Raw genomic sequence first — 13366 nt, 5'->3', positions numbered from 1 at the left:
GGGCCGAGTGCTGGGCCAGGACAGGTGTGTGCGTTTTCTCCCCATCTCTCCATGCCAGGATCCTAAAACCTTTTCTTAGGAAAAACGTTTCTTTAAAAGAACAAAATCACTTTAGAAGAAGAAGGTGGTGAGGCCTTGCCTGGGCCTGTCAGACAGTAGATGGTGCTGCAACCTTTCCATTGTCACACAACGAAATCCTTCCAGCGTGTGTGAGCCTGGAGGACAGAGATCCTTGGGTTGATTGGAACTTTAAAGTCAGGGTGTTACTTGTGTGTTGGATACATGCACCTGGGCAGCTGGGTGCAAGCGCTGTGCACTCAGATCTCTTGCACCAGGAACACACCGACTGGGCATGGAGGAACTGCTCGCGACTGCTGGCCAGTCCTGCTACTGCCATACCAGGACAGATGTTGGCTTCAGGGCGGTTGATGGAGCTGTGGGGCCGCTCTCTTTCTGCTCTGAATCCTGGATAGCTCACTGCAGGTGGTGTCTGATCGCACACCCATGCATGGGGTGGTGGTCGCTTCTGGGCTGTTTTGCCAGACCCCTTGTAAAGATTTTAATGAGGTCCAGTCGATGAGCATTGTTGAAACCATACTAACTGGATCTCTAATCCAGCTGTGGTTGGATTCAGAAGTGGAAATCCCCTGCAGCGCTGCTGGTAAATCATTTCAGGATGGAGTTTACAGGGGAGTGACCTGCCTGGGTTGTGAACATGACACCCAGCCTCTTTAAGATCCCCTGGCCTGCCCCTCATGTCCTGCTCTCTTAGCTGAGCCTCCTGGATCTAGATTGTTCTAGAAATCCATACGTTTTAGATATTACGTATCACCTGCTGGGTGTCACCTTACACCCCGGTGGGATCTGGGGGTGACACTGATAAGCAAATTCATGTTTCTGTGGCAAAAGGCGTCGTGAAGCGGGCTTGGGGCAGACCGTGGCTGTGGTGTGCCTGCTCAGGTCCAAGCTCTTTGGGATGCTGCCATAGGCGATGGTTAAGAGCTGTGACCTGAGCTGTGACCCACGTTCCCGTCCCTCTCTGCTTTAGGGTGGCGTCGGGTTGCAAGTGAGTCATGGTCCTAGGTGGCCTTCACTTGCTGTGACTAAAAACCAGTTTAGGCACTGAGGCTTTCAAGCGGAACAGAGTTCTCTCACCCAGAATCTGTCCATGCACTCCCTGCCCCCCACCTCCCCAACATGATTCCCAGTGGATCTGGGGCACCGGGCACCCCCTTAAAAGGCCTTTGTTAGAAACTGAGCTAAGACGGGAGCCACAAAACCAGGGCATGGAGGAGACTTGGGAAGCTGGGCGGTTGGATGGGAGTTGTTCTAGGCACATCCTGATGTATACTTGAAGACAACAAATTTTAAATTTGGAGCACGTGAGTCCTCGTTCAATTTCATAATTACTATTCCACATGCTCGTAAGAAATGCAAGGTTTTAAGTGGGATTGCTGTTGTTTTGTAGATGGACAATCTAAAATATGCAAATCAGCTGAAGAAGGAGAACGAACGTGCTCAGGGAAAGATCAAGTTGTTGATCAAATCCTGTAAACAGCTGGAGCAGGAGAAGGAAGCACTGCAGAAGGAGCTGGCTCAGTGCAGCACTGCGGAGGAGAGCCAGGGGGCAGGTGGGCACGGGGCATAGGACCTTCCCTGTGGGCGCTCTGTGCTGGCTCTCAGCCGTTTCCAGTCTGAATTTTGTGCTCAGCTCAGGGTCATCAAGGGAATTCAGAATGAAACCTGCATTGTGAAACAGGTGATGGTGTCCTCCGTCCCTCCAAAGCCAGGCAGCCGGCAGTGTCCCTGGCGGGAGGGTGCACAGGTGTAGCCCCACGTCCTGGGCATTGCTGCTTGAGCCAGCTTTGCTCACTGAGAGACCGCCCACTCCACTTGTCCTTGCCCCTCCTTGGGGTCAGCTGTATTTTGGGGTGTGGAGGTAAAATAAAAAGAAATGATGGCTGGTAGGTGCCACACCTGTGCCCCCAGCACGGACAGTGGTCACCGTGGGGCAGGCCAGTGCTCCGTCGGCCGCGGCTCGGGGCTGGGTGGTTTTCATGTCAACCATGTAGCTTTTCATTCATCTTTGCAGGAGAGTGTGGACGGGATAGGGCCTGATGAGTAAGTTCTTGCTCACATGAACTACAGGGAAGGTGCTGGGTGGACTGAAATAGCAGGTGGAGGCGTTGGTGGGTTTTAGGGAACAAGCAGCTGCTAGGACGCTCCCTCGTGAGGACTCCCGGGCAGGAGTATCTGGACTAAGCACAGGCACAGGTGTGCCTCTGTTCCTGGAGCAAGCGCAGGGCCGGGCCGCCTGCTTGGGTGCCCATGCTCGCTGGACGGGTGGCAGTCGCAGGAGACGTGCTTTCACCTTATCTTTGCAGGTGCTACTGCGGATGCAAGTGCGGAGGAGTTAGCGGCTGAGATGAAGGAACTGAAGGAAACCCTGGAAGCCAAGAGCAAGGAGGCCGATGAGTACCTGGACAAGTACTGCGCCCTGCTCATCAGCCATGAGAAGCTGGAGACGGCCAAGGAGATGCTGGAGACCCAGCTTAACCTCCTGCGGGCTCAGCCGGTCCGATGCCATCCCCACAGTCCGTTGCCTGACTCGGCAGTTCTAGAACCATCTCCTTCCCCTCCTGCTTGGAAGAAGGAGTTATCCTTTGACCCAAATAAAGCTTCCGGTAAGAGGCAAAGGCTCAGTGGGATTCAGGAGAGTGGAGGGGCCACAATGCCTTCTACGCCGGAGACGTTTTCCAAGAAAAGCCGGAGAGCCGTTCACAGCAGCCCTCACCCCACGGAGGACATGTTTGAGCCTGAGGGGCTTCCGGAGGTTGTGAAGAAAGGTGCGTGTGGCTTAGAAACAGCCTTGTGTCCTCCCCAGGCCATGTCAGCACACAGGTGCCAGGATATTCTTAGGTTATATCCTGGGCCTTGTGGGCCCATGGTCTGTGACCCGGAGGAAGCATGGACACCAGCCCCAGCTGGAGCTGCCCTTTGCGGTCGTCCTTGGGGTTTGTCCCTGCTGTCCTCAGCCACCACGGCTCAGAAGCCTTCCTAGGCAAGCCTCATCCCAGATGGTTTGCCACCCGTGCTCACTGCCGTTCTGTACTTGTCATTAGAGGGCGGGAAACCAAACCTGTGCTGCTCACAGCCGGTCAGGCTGCCTGGAGCCGTGGTGCCTTGAGGGACCCTCTTGGTTGCCAGGTCCTGCCAGCTCCTCTGGGCGAGCGAACAAGGCCCCTGAGCCCCGCATCTGCATGAGAACTGTCCCGGAGGGGCTTTCCCACACCCTGTTTTCCTCTTTAAACAAAAAGCGGCCCTTTTGTGATTTCCTTTCCATATTATCCTTTATCTTCCCCTAGTCCAATTTTTCCTGCAATGCTGGTGTGCTCGTCAGAGCTCCAAGAATAGCTCCTGGAGGCCCTCAGGGAAGCAGCAGCAAAGGAAACTTTCTGTCCACTGTCCCTGCTTTACCATTGCAGCTTCTGAGATTTCTGATGAGAATTGCTGTCAGTTACCGATTCGACATGGCCTCTCCAGGGCGAGTGTGAGGTCTGCCTGTCCACGGGGCAGAGGACATGCTCTGGGCGCCACCCCTGTGTCTGTCAGCTGTTCTCCAGTGAGGAGCATGTTGACAGCCAGCTCTTTTGCCCTTAGGGTTTGCTAATATCCCAACTGGAAAGACGAGCCCCTACGTCCTTCGGAGAACCACCCTGGCCACCAGGAGCAGCCCTCGCCTAGCTGCCCAGAAGTTACCCTCACCCCGCCTCAGTCTCAACAAAGAGAATCAGGCGGAGCCCAACAAACCTGCAGCTGCGGGCAGCAGATCACAGAAGGTAAGTCCTGGGCACACATCGGCGGACATGTGGGTAAAGATGCGGCTTGGATACTCTGCAGCCTAGGAACAGATGAAATCCTGCCGTTTGTGACAATGTGGATGGACCAGGAAGGTATAGTGCTTGGTGACAACAGTCGGACAGGAAAGACAAGCAGTGCCCCTCTTACTGGTATGTGGTAAACAAACACATCAACTAAATAAAACAAAAATAAACTTTTGGACTATAATGGTTAGCTGGGGAAGCGGGTGGGTCATTCAGGACAGAACAAAGATGTGGTGACAAGAGGATTGCGAACTTCCTGTTCACATGAGTGTCAGTTCTCAGCCCTGCACACCTGAAACTAACATAATGTTAACATTGCAGTGTTACTTCAATTAAAAGAAAAAAACCGCACGCATCTCAGGGAGAGGGGTTCTGTTATGGGTTTCTCTGTCTTGATTGTTGGGGTGCTCTAGGACATAGCCCCCTCTGAACGCCTTGTCACGAGCCTGCCTGCTGTTCGAATCGAGAACGTCTGTGCTGGTGTCTTCAGTCCAGGCTGCAGCCTCTCCAGCAGCTCCCGCCTGGCTAGGTGAAAGCGTGTGTTTTACTGAATTCTTTTTCCAGTGTTTCTCAAACTGGGAATCAGGGAACGTTGCTGGAAGTTGCTGGAGTAGCTTCAGAAGTTTTAAAAGTTCTGTCATTTTTCCTTTGCTCACTCGTCAGGGTTTTAAGCATGTAGATCACGGCCTGTGGCGTGTGCACGGCGGTGAGGGCGGTGTCTGGTGCTGGGATGCCTGTCCCGGGGGAGGGGCAGGCTCTCTGCTTGCCAGGACTCCGACCCCACAGTGGATCAGATCAGGGACGAGGCTGGCAATCTATTCGCTGATATTGAGAGCTTTATGCACTAAGGGATTATGTGCTGCGTTCTGCTGGCTCAGGACTTCCATTATAGTCAGGGTGTCTCTGGAGCTCTTGGGTCAGGAAACTAAAGTGTGGGGAGGGGGCAAGTGGGGGGAGGGGCCTGTTTCCCGAGCTTTCCTGCAGCTCACTGTGCTGCAATTCCTCACTTTGGCGTCTGCCCTCTGGTTTGCAGACTTGGGTTCTGTGCGGGTCCTCGTGATGCCTGGAGCTTAGCTGTGTCCTCATGTCAGGCTGCTGCGTTTGTGACAGAGCTGCGAGGGTTGCAGGCACAGGGGCTTACAGGGTGGTTAGGAAGCCATTTTGTGACGTCATCCCTGGTGGTTTCTCCTTCCTTTGTGAGGAGTTGCATGTCAGAGTAGACCAAGGCTCTAAGAAGAGAAGCTTCGCTCACCTGGGCCTGAGCCCCACTGTCCCTGCAGCCTGCTCTCTGCCTGGAGCCCCATGGGGGGCTGTGAGTGCTCTTGGTACTGGACAGGGGCTCTTGAGAGGAGGTGCTGGGAGCCCCTGCTGAAGCAGCTTTGTTGTGTGGACAGGCAGTCCCCGTGGCAGCGGGACCTCAGGACACGTGTGGGTGGTCAGGTCCTGGCTTTGGGACACAGGGCTATCACTGGCAGCCCAGCCTCTCCTGGGCCCTGTGCACACTGAGGTGGAGAGGACAGTACCCCGAGACTCGCCTCTGATGGGGGCGCAGCCTGTGGCCGGGGGCAGCCTCTGGCCTCGGGGGTGACTCTTAGGTGGGCCTGCTCCCAGGACAGGAGTGTTGCACTGCTCAGCCCCCAGTGGGAGGGGCACCTGGTGACGTGAGCTTTATGTTTTCGTCTGTGGAGAGGTGGCTGTGGGTTAAGCCTCTAAAAGATGTTCTTGTGTCGCAGGTCAAGGTGGCAGAGGGAAACCCAGTGGAGCCAGGTGCTGCCCTGAGGGGTTCAGCCAACAGTCTCCTGGGGGGCCTGATGACCGAGCGAGACTGGCCAGCCCCCCACCCAGAAGTGGGACCCGAGGCCCCAAGCGGCGAGAACTGCAGGGTCCAGTAGGACAGAGACCCAAGGTGGGCAGAGGTGGCCCCGGACAGCCTTCACCTGGCCTAGAAGGCAGCGGCTCTTCAGACGTGGACTTGCTTCTTCTTCAGCTGCCCCAACTGGATGGAAGCGCTGGCGTTTGCAAGCCCTGCTTACAGCCTCATGGGTTCTCCTCACCACATGTGAATAGCCCCATCTCTGCATTGCTGAGGCTGCACTGTCACAGCTTCTATTGTGTGTGGATTTTGCACAAAGATAAAAATGTGAAGCCCATTTTACACTTCAGTGAACAGCTCCCTGAGAATACAGGTTTGCTCGACGATCCTCCTACAGCTGTGTTGGCTGTAAACTAACTTTATGTCAAGTATTTCTTCGCGTTGCGTAAAGTGGAGGAAACCATGGGTGGTGGGGAGACGTGTGGTTCTGCCTGTCCTGGTGTGGGTTCTGCCCCCATGACCGCATTTGTGCGTGTGGGGTGGTGGTTCCTTTGGCCGTGGCAGGCTCCCCGAAGGGTCGATGTCAGCTATTCTGTCTCGTGCTGTTTCTCTTTAAGTCCCACTTGTACTTTTCTGTGTTTCTCACATGTGGTGCTCTTGTACTGACTAAAATGTGGCGTTTTTTTCTAATTAAAAAAAAAACAACAAAAAACACCTTTGCTTTCTGTAGGAAGGATTCCTTAATATAAATGCTTTGTCAACACCGATGCCATTTCTCCCTAACAGCTCCTTATACAAGTAGGGATTCTAACAACTGAGGCTGGGATAGTAATCACCTAGTGAGCACGTTCGCTGTAGTAAGAGGTCCAATTTAGAATGTGAGTGTAAAGGTTCTGTGGGAATATTGCCAGCCAGCCCGGGCCATGATCATTGTACCAGCAGGGATAGGTGGTGGTGGAATTTTCCAGCTCCTTGGGAGACGGCGGGTTTGAAGCTATGTCGACATAATGAGCCCTGTCAGGTTCCGAGACTTTGGAACAGGTCTGTGTCCTGTCCTTGCTCGGGGTACAAACTTTCTAGGACGTGCGCCACTAACCGAGAATTTGCTGTGGCTTTCATCTTGGCTCCATGTGTCAGCCTTGCCATGTTCTATCACTTACATTTTAAATATAAGTGAGGCAAGGCAGTCTCTGTCTTTGGATCACACCTCAATAATATTCAGCTGCTTAGAATTCCTGGGCTGAAAGTGATATCCTGGCCCCATGTCTTTAGTTGCATGGGGTTAGTTTGGAGCAGTCTCATCGCGAGTCATCCTGAGGCCACCATGTGCTCCTGGGTGCTTAACCCCTGCGCCAGCAGGGAGGCCCAAGCCATGATTCTTTAAAGTCATAGGTCACTAGCGCGCGAGTTGGCCTGCTGCTTGGTTTATATTCCATATCTATTTGTTTCTTTTGTGCTTGAGAAAAGGGCTTGGCTGATTCCTTAGGAGGATGGAAGTGCTGTGCTGGACGTGTCAGGATGGGGGTTGCTGCTTTCCACTTCTGTCTCCCTGAGCGCCTTACCTTTAGCGGAAGGGACTTTCTATTAGGTTTGCCGACTAGTGATAACCCCGAAAGGACACATGTTCTAGAACAACCCAGCGCCCTGCCTCAAACAGGCTAAGGACCCAGAGGCAGCACCCACCCCATCATTCTGGGTGGCAGGGCTCACTGGAGCAGACCTCGACTGCTCGCAGCCCAGGAAGCCACAGGCATCCTGCAAACTGTTCACCTGTGTGAGGTGACCCTGGCACCTCCATTGACAGGCTACCACTGAGCGAGAGGCACTGGGTGAACTGACTTGGGCCTGGGAGATCTTGTCAGTGATTGTAAAGACGGTAGGTGTCTCACCAAACCTGCCCCCTTATCCTTGCTGACGGAAGGGGAGGTCGGGCCAGAGAGGTGAGGGTTTTAGCCTCAGCTTCGTGAATACAGTGCCCTTTTCTTGCTTGTCCGGTGCTGGAGAATAATTCTGCTTGCACCCCCACCTTCTCTACAGTGGAGATGTCCTTCCATCAGGGAGGAAGGCAACTTGTTTGTGAATGAATATCAGATTTCTTGTTTTTGTTGAATTTCAAAAATAAGAAAGGAGCCTAGCTATAAATTTCAGTTTCTTAAAACTGGAACCACTCAATGTATCAAAATTATTTACTTAAATGAAAGAAAATCCTTTTAAGATGTCTGTTGTGGGAAACCTTCGAAAATCTGAAGGTGTGTCAAGCTTTGAATATACGTGTTCACTTTGCTATGGGCTCCTTGGTGAAACTGGAACCAGCACTGCTAGCAGATCTTGAAGTTATGATGATTAAATTAGTGACTATTTATATTATGACTTTGTACTGAGTAAAGTGTTGGTTATTCTGTAGACAGGTCACCGCAGATGAGTTTAAAAAATACTGCTGTTTAAAACTATAAATCTTCGGGCCTCCCTGGTGGCGCAAGGGGTTAAGCACCACACTATGAAGCAATCCGCAGCCTCTGCAGCACGAGTTCGATCTGCGGCCGGCCAGGGAGAAACCCACATGGCGCAGCAGACCTCTCCTGACTCGCCCGCTGCTCCCCTCAGCAGTGTACTTCAATCTGCCTGTTCTGCTCCCCACTTTGTCTCTGGTGAATCCTCTCACCTCCCCGCCTCACCCCCTGCATCTCTGGCCTGTACCCCAGCTCTTGTATGCATAAATAAATAAATCTTAATTTATTTTATTTTATGTATTTATTTTTTTTAAGAGGCATGTATTATTTATTTTTGTTTGTTTGTTTATACAAGCACTGGGTACAGTCAGAAGCACGGGAGGGTGAGAGAATTCACCAGAGCCAGAGCGGGGAGCAGAGCAGGCAGAAGGACCGAAGTACACTGCTGAGGGGAGCAGCGGGCGGCAGGAGAGGTCTGCGCGCCATGTGGGACCCTCCCCCGGTGGCCGGGGAGCAGCTGGGGATCAAACCGGCGCCACAGAGGCTACGGGCAGCTTCACAACCCAGCGCTCAACCGCTCTGCCACAGGGGAGGCCCACATAAATAAATAAATCTTTAAAAAAAAAACCGATAGGGCCTCCCCTGGTGGTGCAGCAGTTGAGCGCTGGGTTGTGAGGCTGCCCGCAGCCTCTGCAGTGCCGGTTCGTTCCCCGGCCACCGGCGAGGGTCTCACAAAAAAAGAAAACAAACAAACAAAAAAAACCCGATAAATCTTCACCCAACACAATCCATTACTTTCAAATTAAGTTCTGCCAAATTCTCACCATTCTCAAACCACTGTTATTTTATGAGTGAGTTTAACTTCTATGGACTTGTACACAGTCGATCACTGATCTTACAAATTCACTCGGAACACAGACTACACTTCTGTAGAGAAACAGCATGACAAATCGTGCCTAAATTCTAGCCCTGGACAGTCCATTTAACCCCTCATGTGTTAAAATGGTTGTTAAGTTTGTTTCAAGTGACAGAATCTCAAAGCATCGTTGGACTGGAAAAAATGCACTTATGCGTCTATTTACCCATAGCCATTTTCCCGGAGCTCCCACCCTCGCCTCCGCACTTGGGGTGATGGGCAGGAGCTGTCTGGTCTTGAGAGGGAGGAGGGGTGCATATTGCACATCTGCGGTGTAACAGTAGCTCCTATAGCAGAAAGGGAGAGTGCGGACTTTTCTGTTGGTTCCGAGGCTGCAGGCAAGGTCAGTCGTGCATGCGCTGATGTATTTGTGTAAATAAAAGTCATTTCTTTCCAGCGATGATTTAGGAAATCACGAGGAAACATAACCCCAGCCTTCATGCATTTTTGTTGCCTTGCAAATTTAGTTGCAGCCCACAGAATTCCCACTAGCCCTGGTTCCTGCCCTGGTTCTTGCTGTCTCCTCCTGGATACCTTGGGGGTTATCAGAAGTCACAACCACCAGAATAATCTACCAAACCCAATCCTTGCAGTTTCATATGCTTTGATCTCATCTGATGTTTAATAACCTGGCAAAGTGGGCTCTCTTTTTACCACTCCAGAAAGAGAGCTTATGAAGTTTGCACCAAGACTGACTTAGTCCCAAAACTCATTTATTAAGAGCCCCCATGCACGCCCCACCCCCCGCCCAAGAGGAAAGGAAGACAAACACCAGACTCAGTTCTCTCTGGAGCCCCATATTAGACATGAAGGGGGAAGAGGGGATCAGGGCAACTCTGCACCTAAGCCTGTTTAACCCCGCGCGGCGCTCATGGACTTGGTGTGGGGTTTCCAGGAGAGTCTCATTGTGGTAAGTGTGGGCAATTTCAACTCTGGCTACAGTTTCCCCTGATGCTGTCTTAGCAAGGACATAAAAGAACAGGAGCCCCCTCCTATAGTTAGAGGGTCGAAACACAGGCATATCCCCAAGGGTTGGGCGTAAGCGGGCCTCTGCGTCCTGGGGTCCAGCTGTCAAGTAACTGCACTTTCAGGCCGCGTGCCCACTGCCGCCAGACCTGGCCCTGCCTCCACATACCTGCTTGCTGTTTGAGGGTCATCTCCATGGATGGGCCATCAGCGGCCCTGGGATCCTCTCTCCGCCCTCGGTGCTGTCTCCATGCACCTGGACAGTCCACACCAGTGCCTGCAGGGCAGCTGCTGTCCTGTCCTTGGGCCTCTGGGCCCGTGGGGAAAGGAAGATGCCTTGATCCGTGGCCCGGCGCAGGAATGTGAGCACATCTTCTAAAACGCACGCTCCAAGCAGACTCCCAGAGCTCTTCCAAGTTGGTAGCCCCATTGGACAGCTGGCATCCCCTCTCGTGGACATGCAGATGTGCATGGGCTCGCACGTGGCTTTAAAAATTTCATTTCCTTGATCGATCGACACTGGTGTGTAGCCTGCAGGTTCAGAGGGGTACAGACTCAGCAGCTGTGTCTGCTCACATCTGTCACCATCAGAAACCTAGTTTCCACCCCTCACCAGACAGTTTAACCCTTTCCCCTGTAATGTATTTTGATGTCAGAGCTAACAAATGGAGGCTGCCCCTCCTCCCTTGAGCCTACAACGAGCTCTTGCTGAGAAGCTGACTGCAGGGCCCACTGTCATACCCTGTTAGTAAGACCAGAAACCAGATTCAGCGTCCTTAACTTTGTTCCTACACGCATAATGCAATTAGATCTTCTCCGCTGGGGCTTGTCATAACCTCATTTATGGAGAGGGGGTGCTGGTTTGGGGGTGTCTCATGGACTCAAGTTCATGAGGACTTGTTCTGTGAACCAGCTTGGGCTGCTTTCCACCGCAGACCATTGCCTGTTGCCGTAGTGGAGATGCCTGCCCCACGCCCTGTCGCTGCCTTCTCTCTCGCCACCAGAACCCACATGCTCAGCAGCTGGCAGCCGTGCTGGGGAAGACGGCTCTCAGGGAGGAAAGGATAGCGAGACAGGCCAGTCACACTCAGCCCTGATCTGCATGGTGGGCCCTGATGCCCACCCTGCTGGCCTCCAGCCAGCCTCGGCTCCTCTCCTGCCAGGAAATAAGCTTCTGCTCCTCGAAGCAACTTGTAGTAGGATGTTCTGTCGCCCCCCAGCTTCCTGACACAGCTGTAGTGCCACCGCTGTCAGCCGAGGCAGGGCAGATGGGGCAGGAGCGACTTTGCTATACCACTTGGTCCTAGTCTCCCTCCCCAGGTGCTCAGAGAAAAGTGTTTCTGCTGAGATGGCTCAGGACACCTATCTGACACCTGGCTCACGTGGGAGACACGAGAACGCCCTTGATTTTTGATGCCCCCCACTCCACCCCATGCTGGGCTTACGGAGACTTGTGATTCTACCCACTGTGATTTCCCTAAACATCAGGTAATTTAAATCACAATTATCACGAGCCTTGCATCAAATGGATATGGAGCAATCGGAAATTCTAGTGTAACAATCTGGCCTCATCATCTGGGTTTTATCTGTCGCTTGAAGACGAAGCAAATGAGATGCTGGAGAAGAAATGGCTTCCTCTGCAGCATGCACCATGTCCAACACCTTTGCTGCAGAGAGGTGCTTTTGGAACCTCTATGTGAAAAAAATATTCGTACGATTTTTCCCTCAAAATGACCATTCATGGCCCAGAAGGAATTGTGACAGGTAGAACATTCTTGCGTCTGCCCTGGCCTTAGGCTAAGGGGTGACACTCGGGAGACCTAGTGGGAGGCCGTGACGAGGTCTCCGGGCTCGGGGGTGGGAACAAGATCCCACTCCCATGGCCACCACGTGTTTCTGCCGTAACTCTCAAACATGGCAGCACATGCCTTTACACAATTGGGATTTTAATTTTTAAAAATATCATCATCTGGGGCCTCCCTGGTGGTGCAGGGGTTAAGACGCAACCTATGAAGCAATTGCAGCCACTGTAGCATGAGTTCAATTCCCGGCCAGGGAGAAACCCACATGGTGGGACAGACCTCTCCTGTCTCGCCCGCTGCTCCCCTCAGCAGTGTACTTTGGTCCGTCTGTCTGCCTGTTCTGTTCCCTGCTCTATCTCTGGTGAATCCTCTCACTCCCTGCATCTCTGGCCTGTACCCCAATTCTTGTATAAAAATAAATAAATCTTTAAAAAAATATCATCATCTGGAAGCTGTCAGAATTTCAAGACCTCCCTTCACACATTGGGTTTATGGAAAACAGTCACTGATGCATCCCCTCTAAGATAGCAGCGAAGAGAAAGTTGGAGACACGGGCTCACTTAACAGAAAGACTGCATTCTGGAGGGAAATTTCATGGGTTTGTTGGAGGCTATGCCTGCAGGAGAGAAGCAGGCTGGAGTGGCCCCTGAAGGCCCCTCAAAAGCAAAGGCTCTTCAAAGCCCACACAGTAAAAACAGAATTTGGGAAACAGAACAGATAATGTTTATGGCTCACAGTGCTATTACAGTGTCACAAACTCAGTGAGCGTTTTTATCTGCAACTGAGATACCCGGAGCACTTCCTCGTGGGGTTCCCTGGGTGTAAGCAGGGGAGCGGGTGATGCCCCTCGGCCTGTTAGTTGGAGGCCCCTAGGGTTTCTGCTGCACTCTGCTTTATCTGTCACTTTGGTTTAAATTAAAAAATATACTAAACTTTTTTTTTTCTGGTTTGATATGTTGACTTATTTTATTTTTTTTAATAATAAATTTTATTTTTATATTCCCCATACAATTGCAGCCCCCCCATTCTGACCCCAATCCCTCCCCTCCCGCCCCCGCCCCCCTAAAAGTGTCTCTGGTTCATAGTTTTTTGTTGATTTTGATTTTCACTTTCTTATAGTTATTCATTTTCCTGGTCCCTTATTTAAGTTTTCTAGATTCCTGCTATGAGTGAGACCATCCGGTATTTTTCTTTTTCTTTTTGGCTTATTTCGCTGAGCATGATCCCTTCCAGCGCCATCCATGTCATCTCCACACAGCTCTCCACAGTGGTTGGACCAGTTTGCACTCCCACCAACAGTGCAGGAGAGTTCCTTTTTCTCCACACCCTCGCCAACATTTGTTGTTGCTAGTTTTTTTAATAAGTGCCATTCTCACTGGTGTGAGATGGTATCTCATGGTAGTTTTGATTTGCATTTCCCTGATTACAAGTGATGTTGAACATTTGTTCATATGCCTGTTGGCCATTTGCATTTCCTCTTTAGAGAAGTTTCTTTTTAGCTCTTCTGCCCATTTTTTGACTGGATTATTTTCTTT

General features: G+C 51.8%; 1 protein-coding gene across 2 annotated transcripts in view; it reads left to right on the top strand.

Moving 5' to 3' along the window:
* CENPF (centromere protein F) overlaps nt 1-8420 on the top strand; it is a 53692-nt gene extending 45272 nt beyond the window's left edge. For both annotated transcript variants that reach the window (XM_037497953.2, XM_037497954.2), the window contains exons 17-20: nt 1469-1631; nt 2385-2846; nt 3661-3839; nt 5618-8420. In XM_037497953.2, the coding sequence (XP_037353850.1) occupies nt 1469-1631; nt 2385-2846; nt 3661-3839; nt 5618-5776 (963 nt within the window). In that variant the 3' untranslated portion in view covers nt 5777-8420. The remainder of the gene's footprint in view (nt 1-1468; nt 1632-2384; nt 2847-3660; nt 3840-5617) is intronic.
* Nucleotides 8421-13366: the final 4946 nt, after the last annotated feature.

This window comes from Talpa occidentalis, unplaced genomic scaffold (assembly GCF_014898055.3).
Source record: "Talpa occidentalis isolate TD23 unplaced genomic scaffold, MPIMG_talOcc4v2.1 talOcc4.8, whole genome shotgun sequence".
NCBI classification, from domain to species: Eukaryota; Metazoa; Chordata; class Mammalia; order Eulipotyphla; family Talpidae; genus Talpa; species Talpa occidentalis.
The sequence above is the reverse complement of the archived record's forward strand: the minus strand, read 5'-3'. Positions and strand labels throughout refer to the sequence as shown.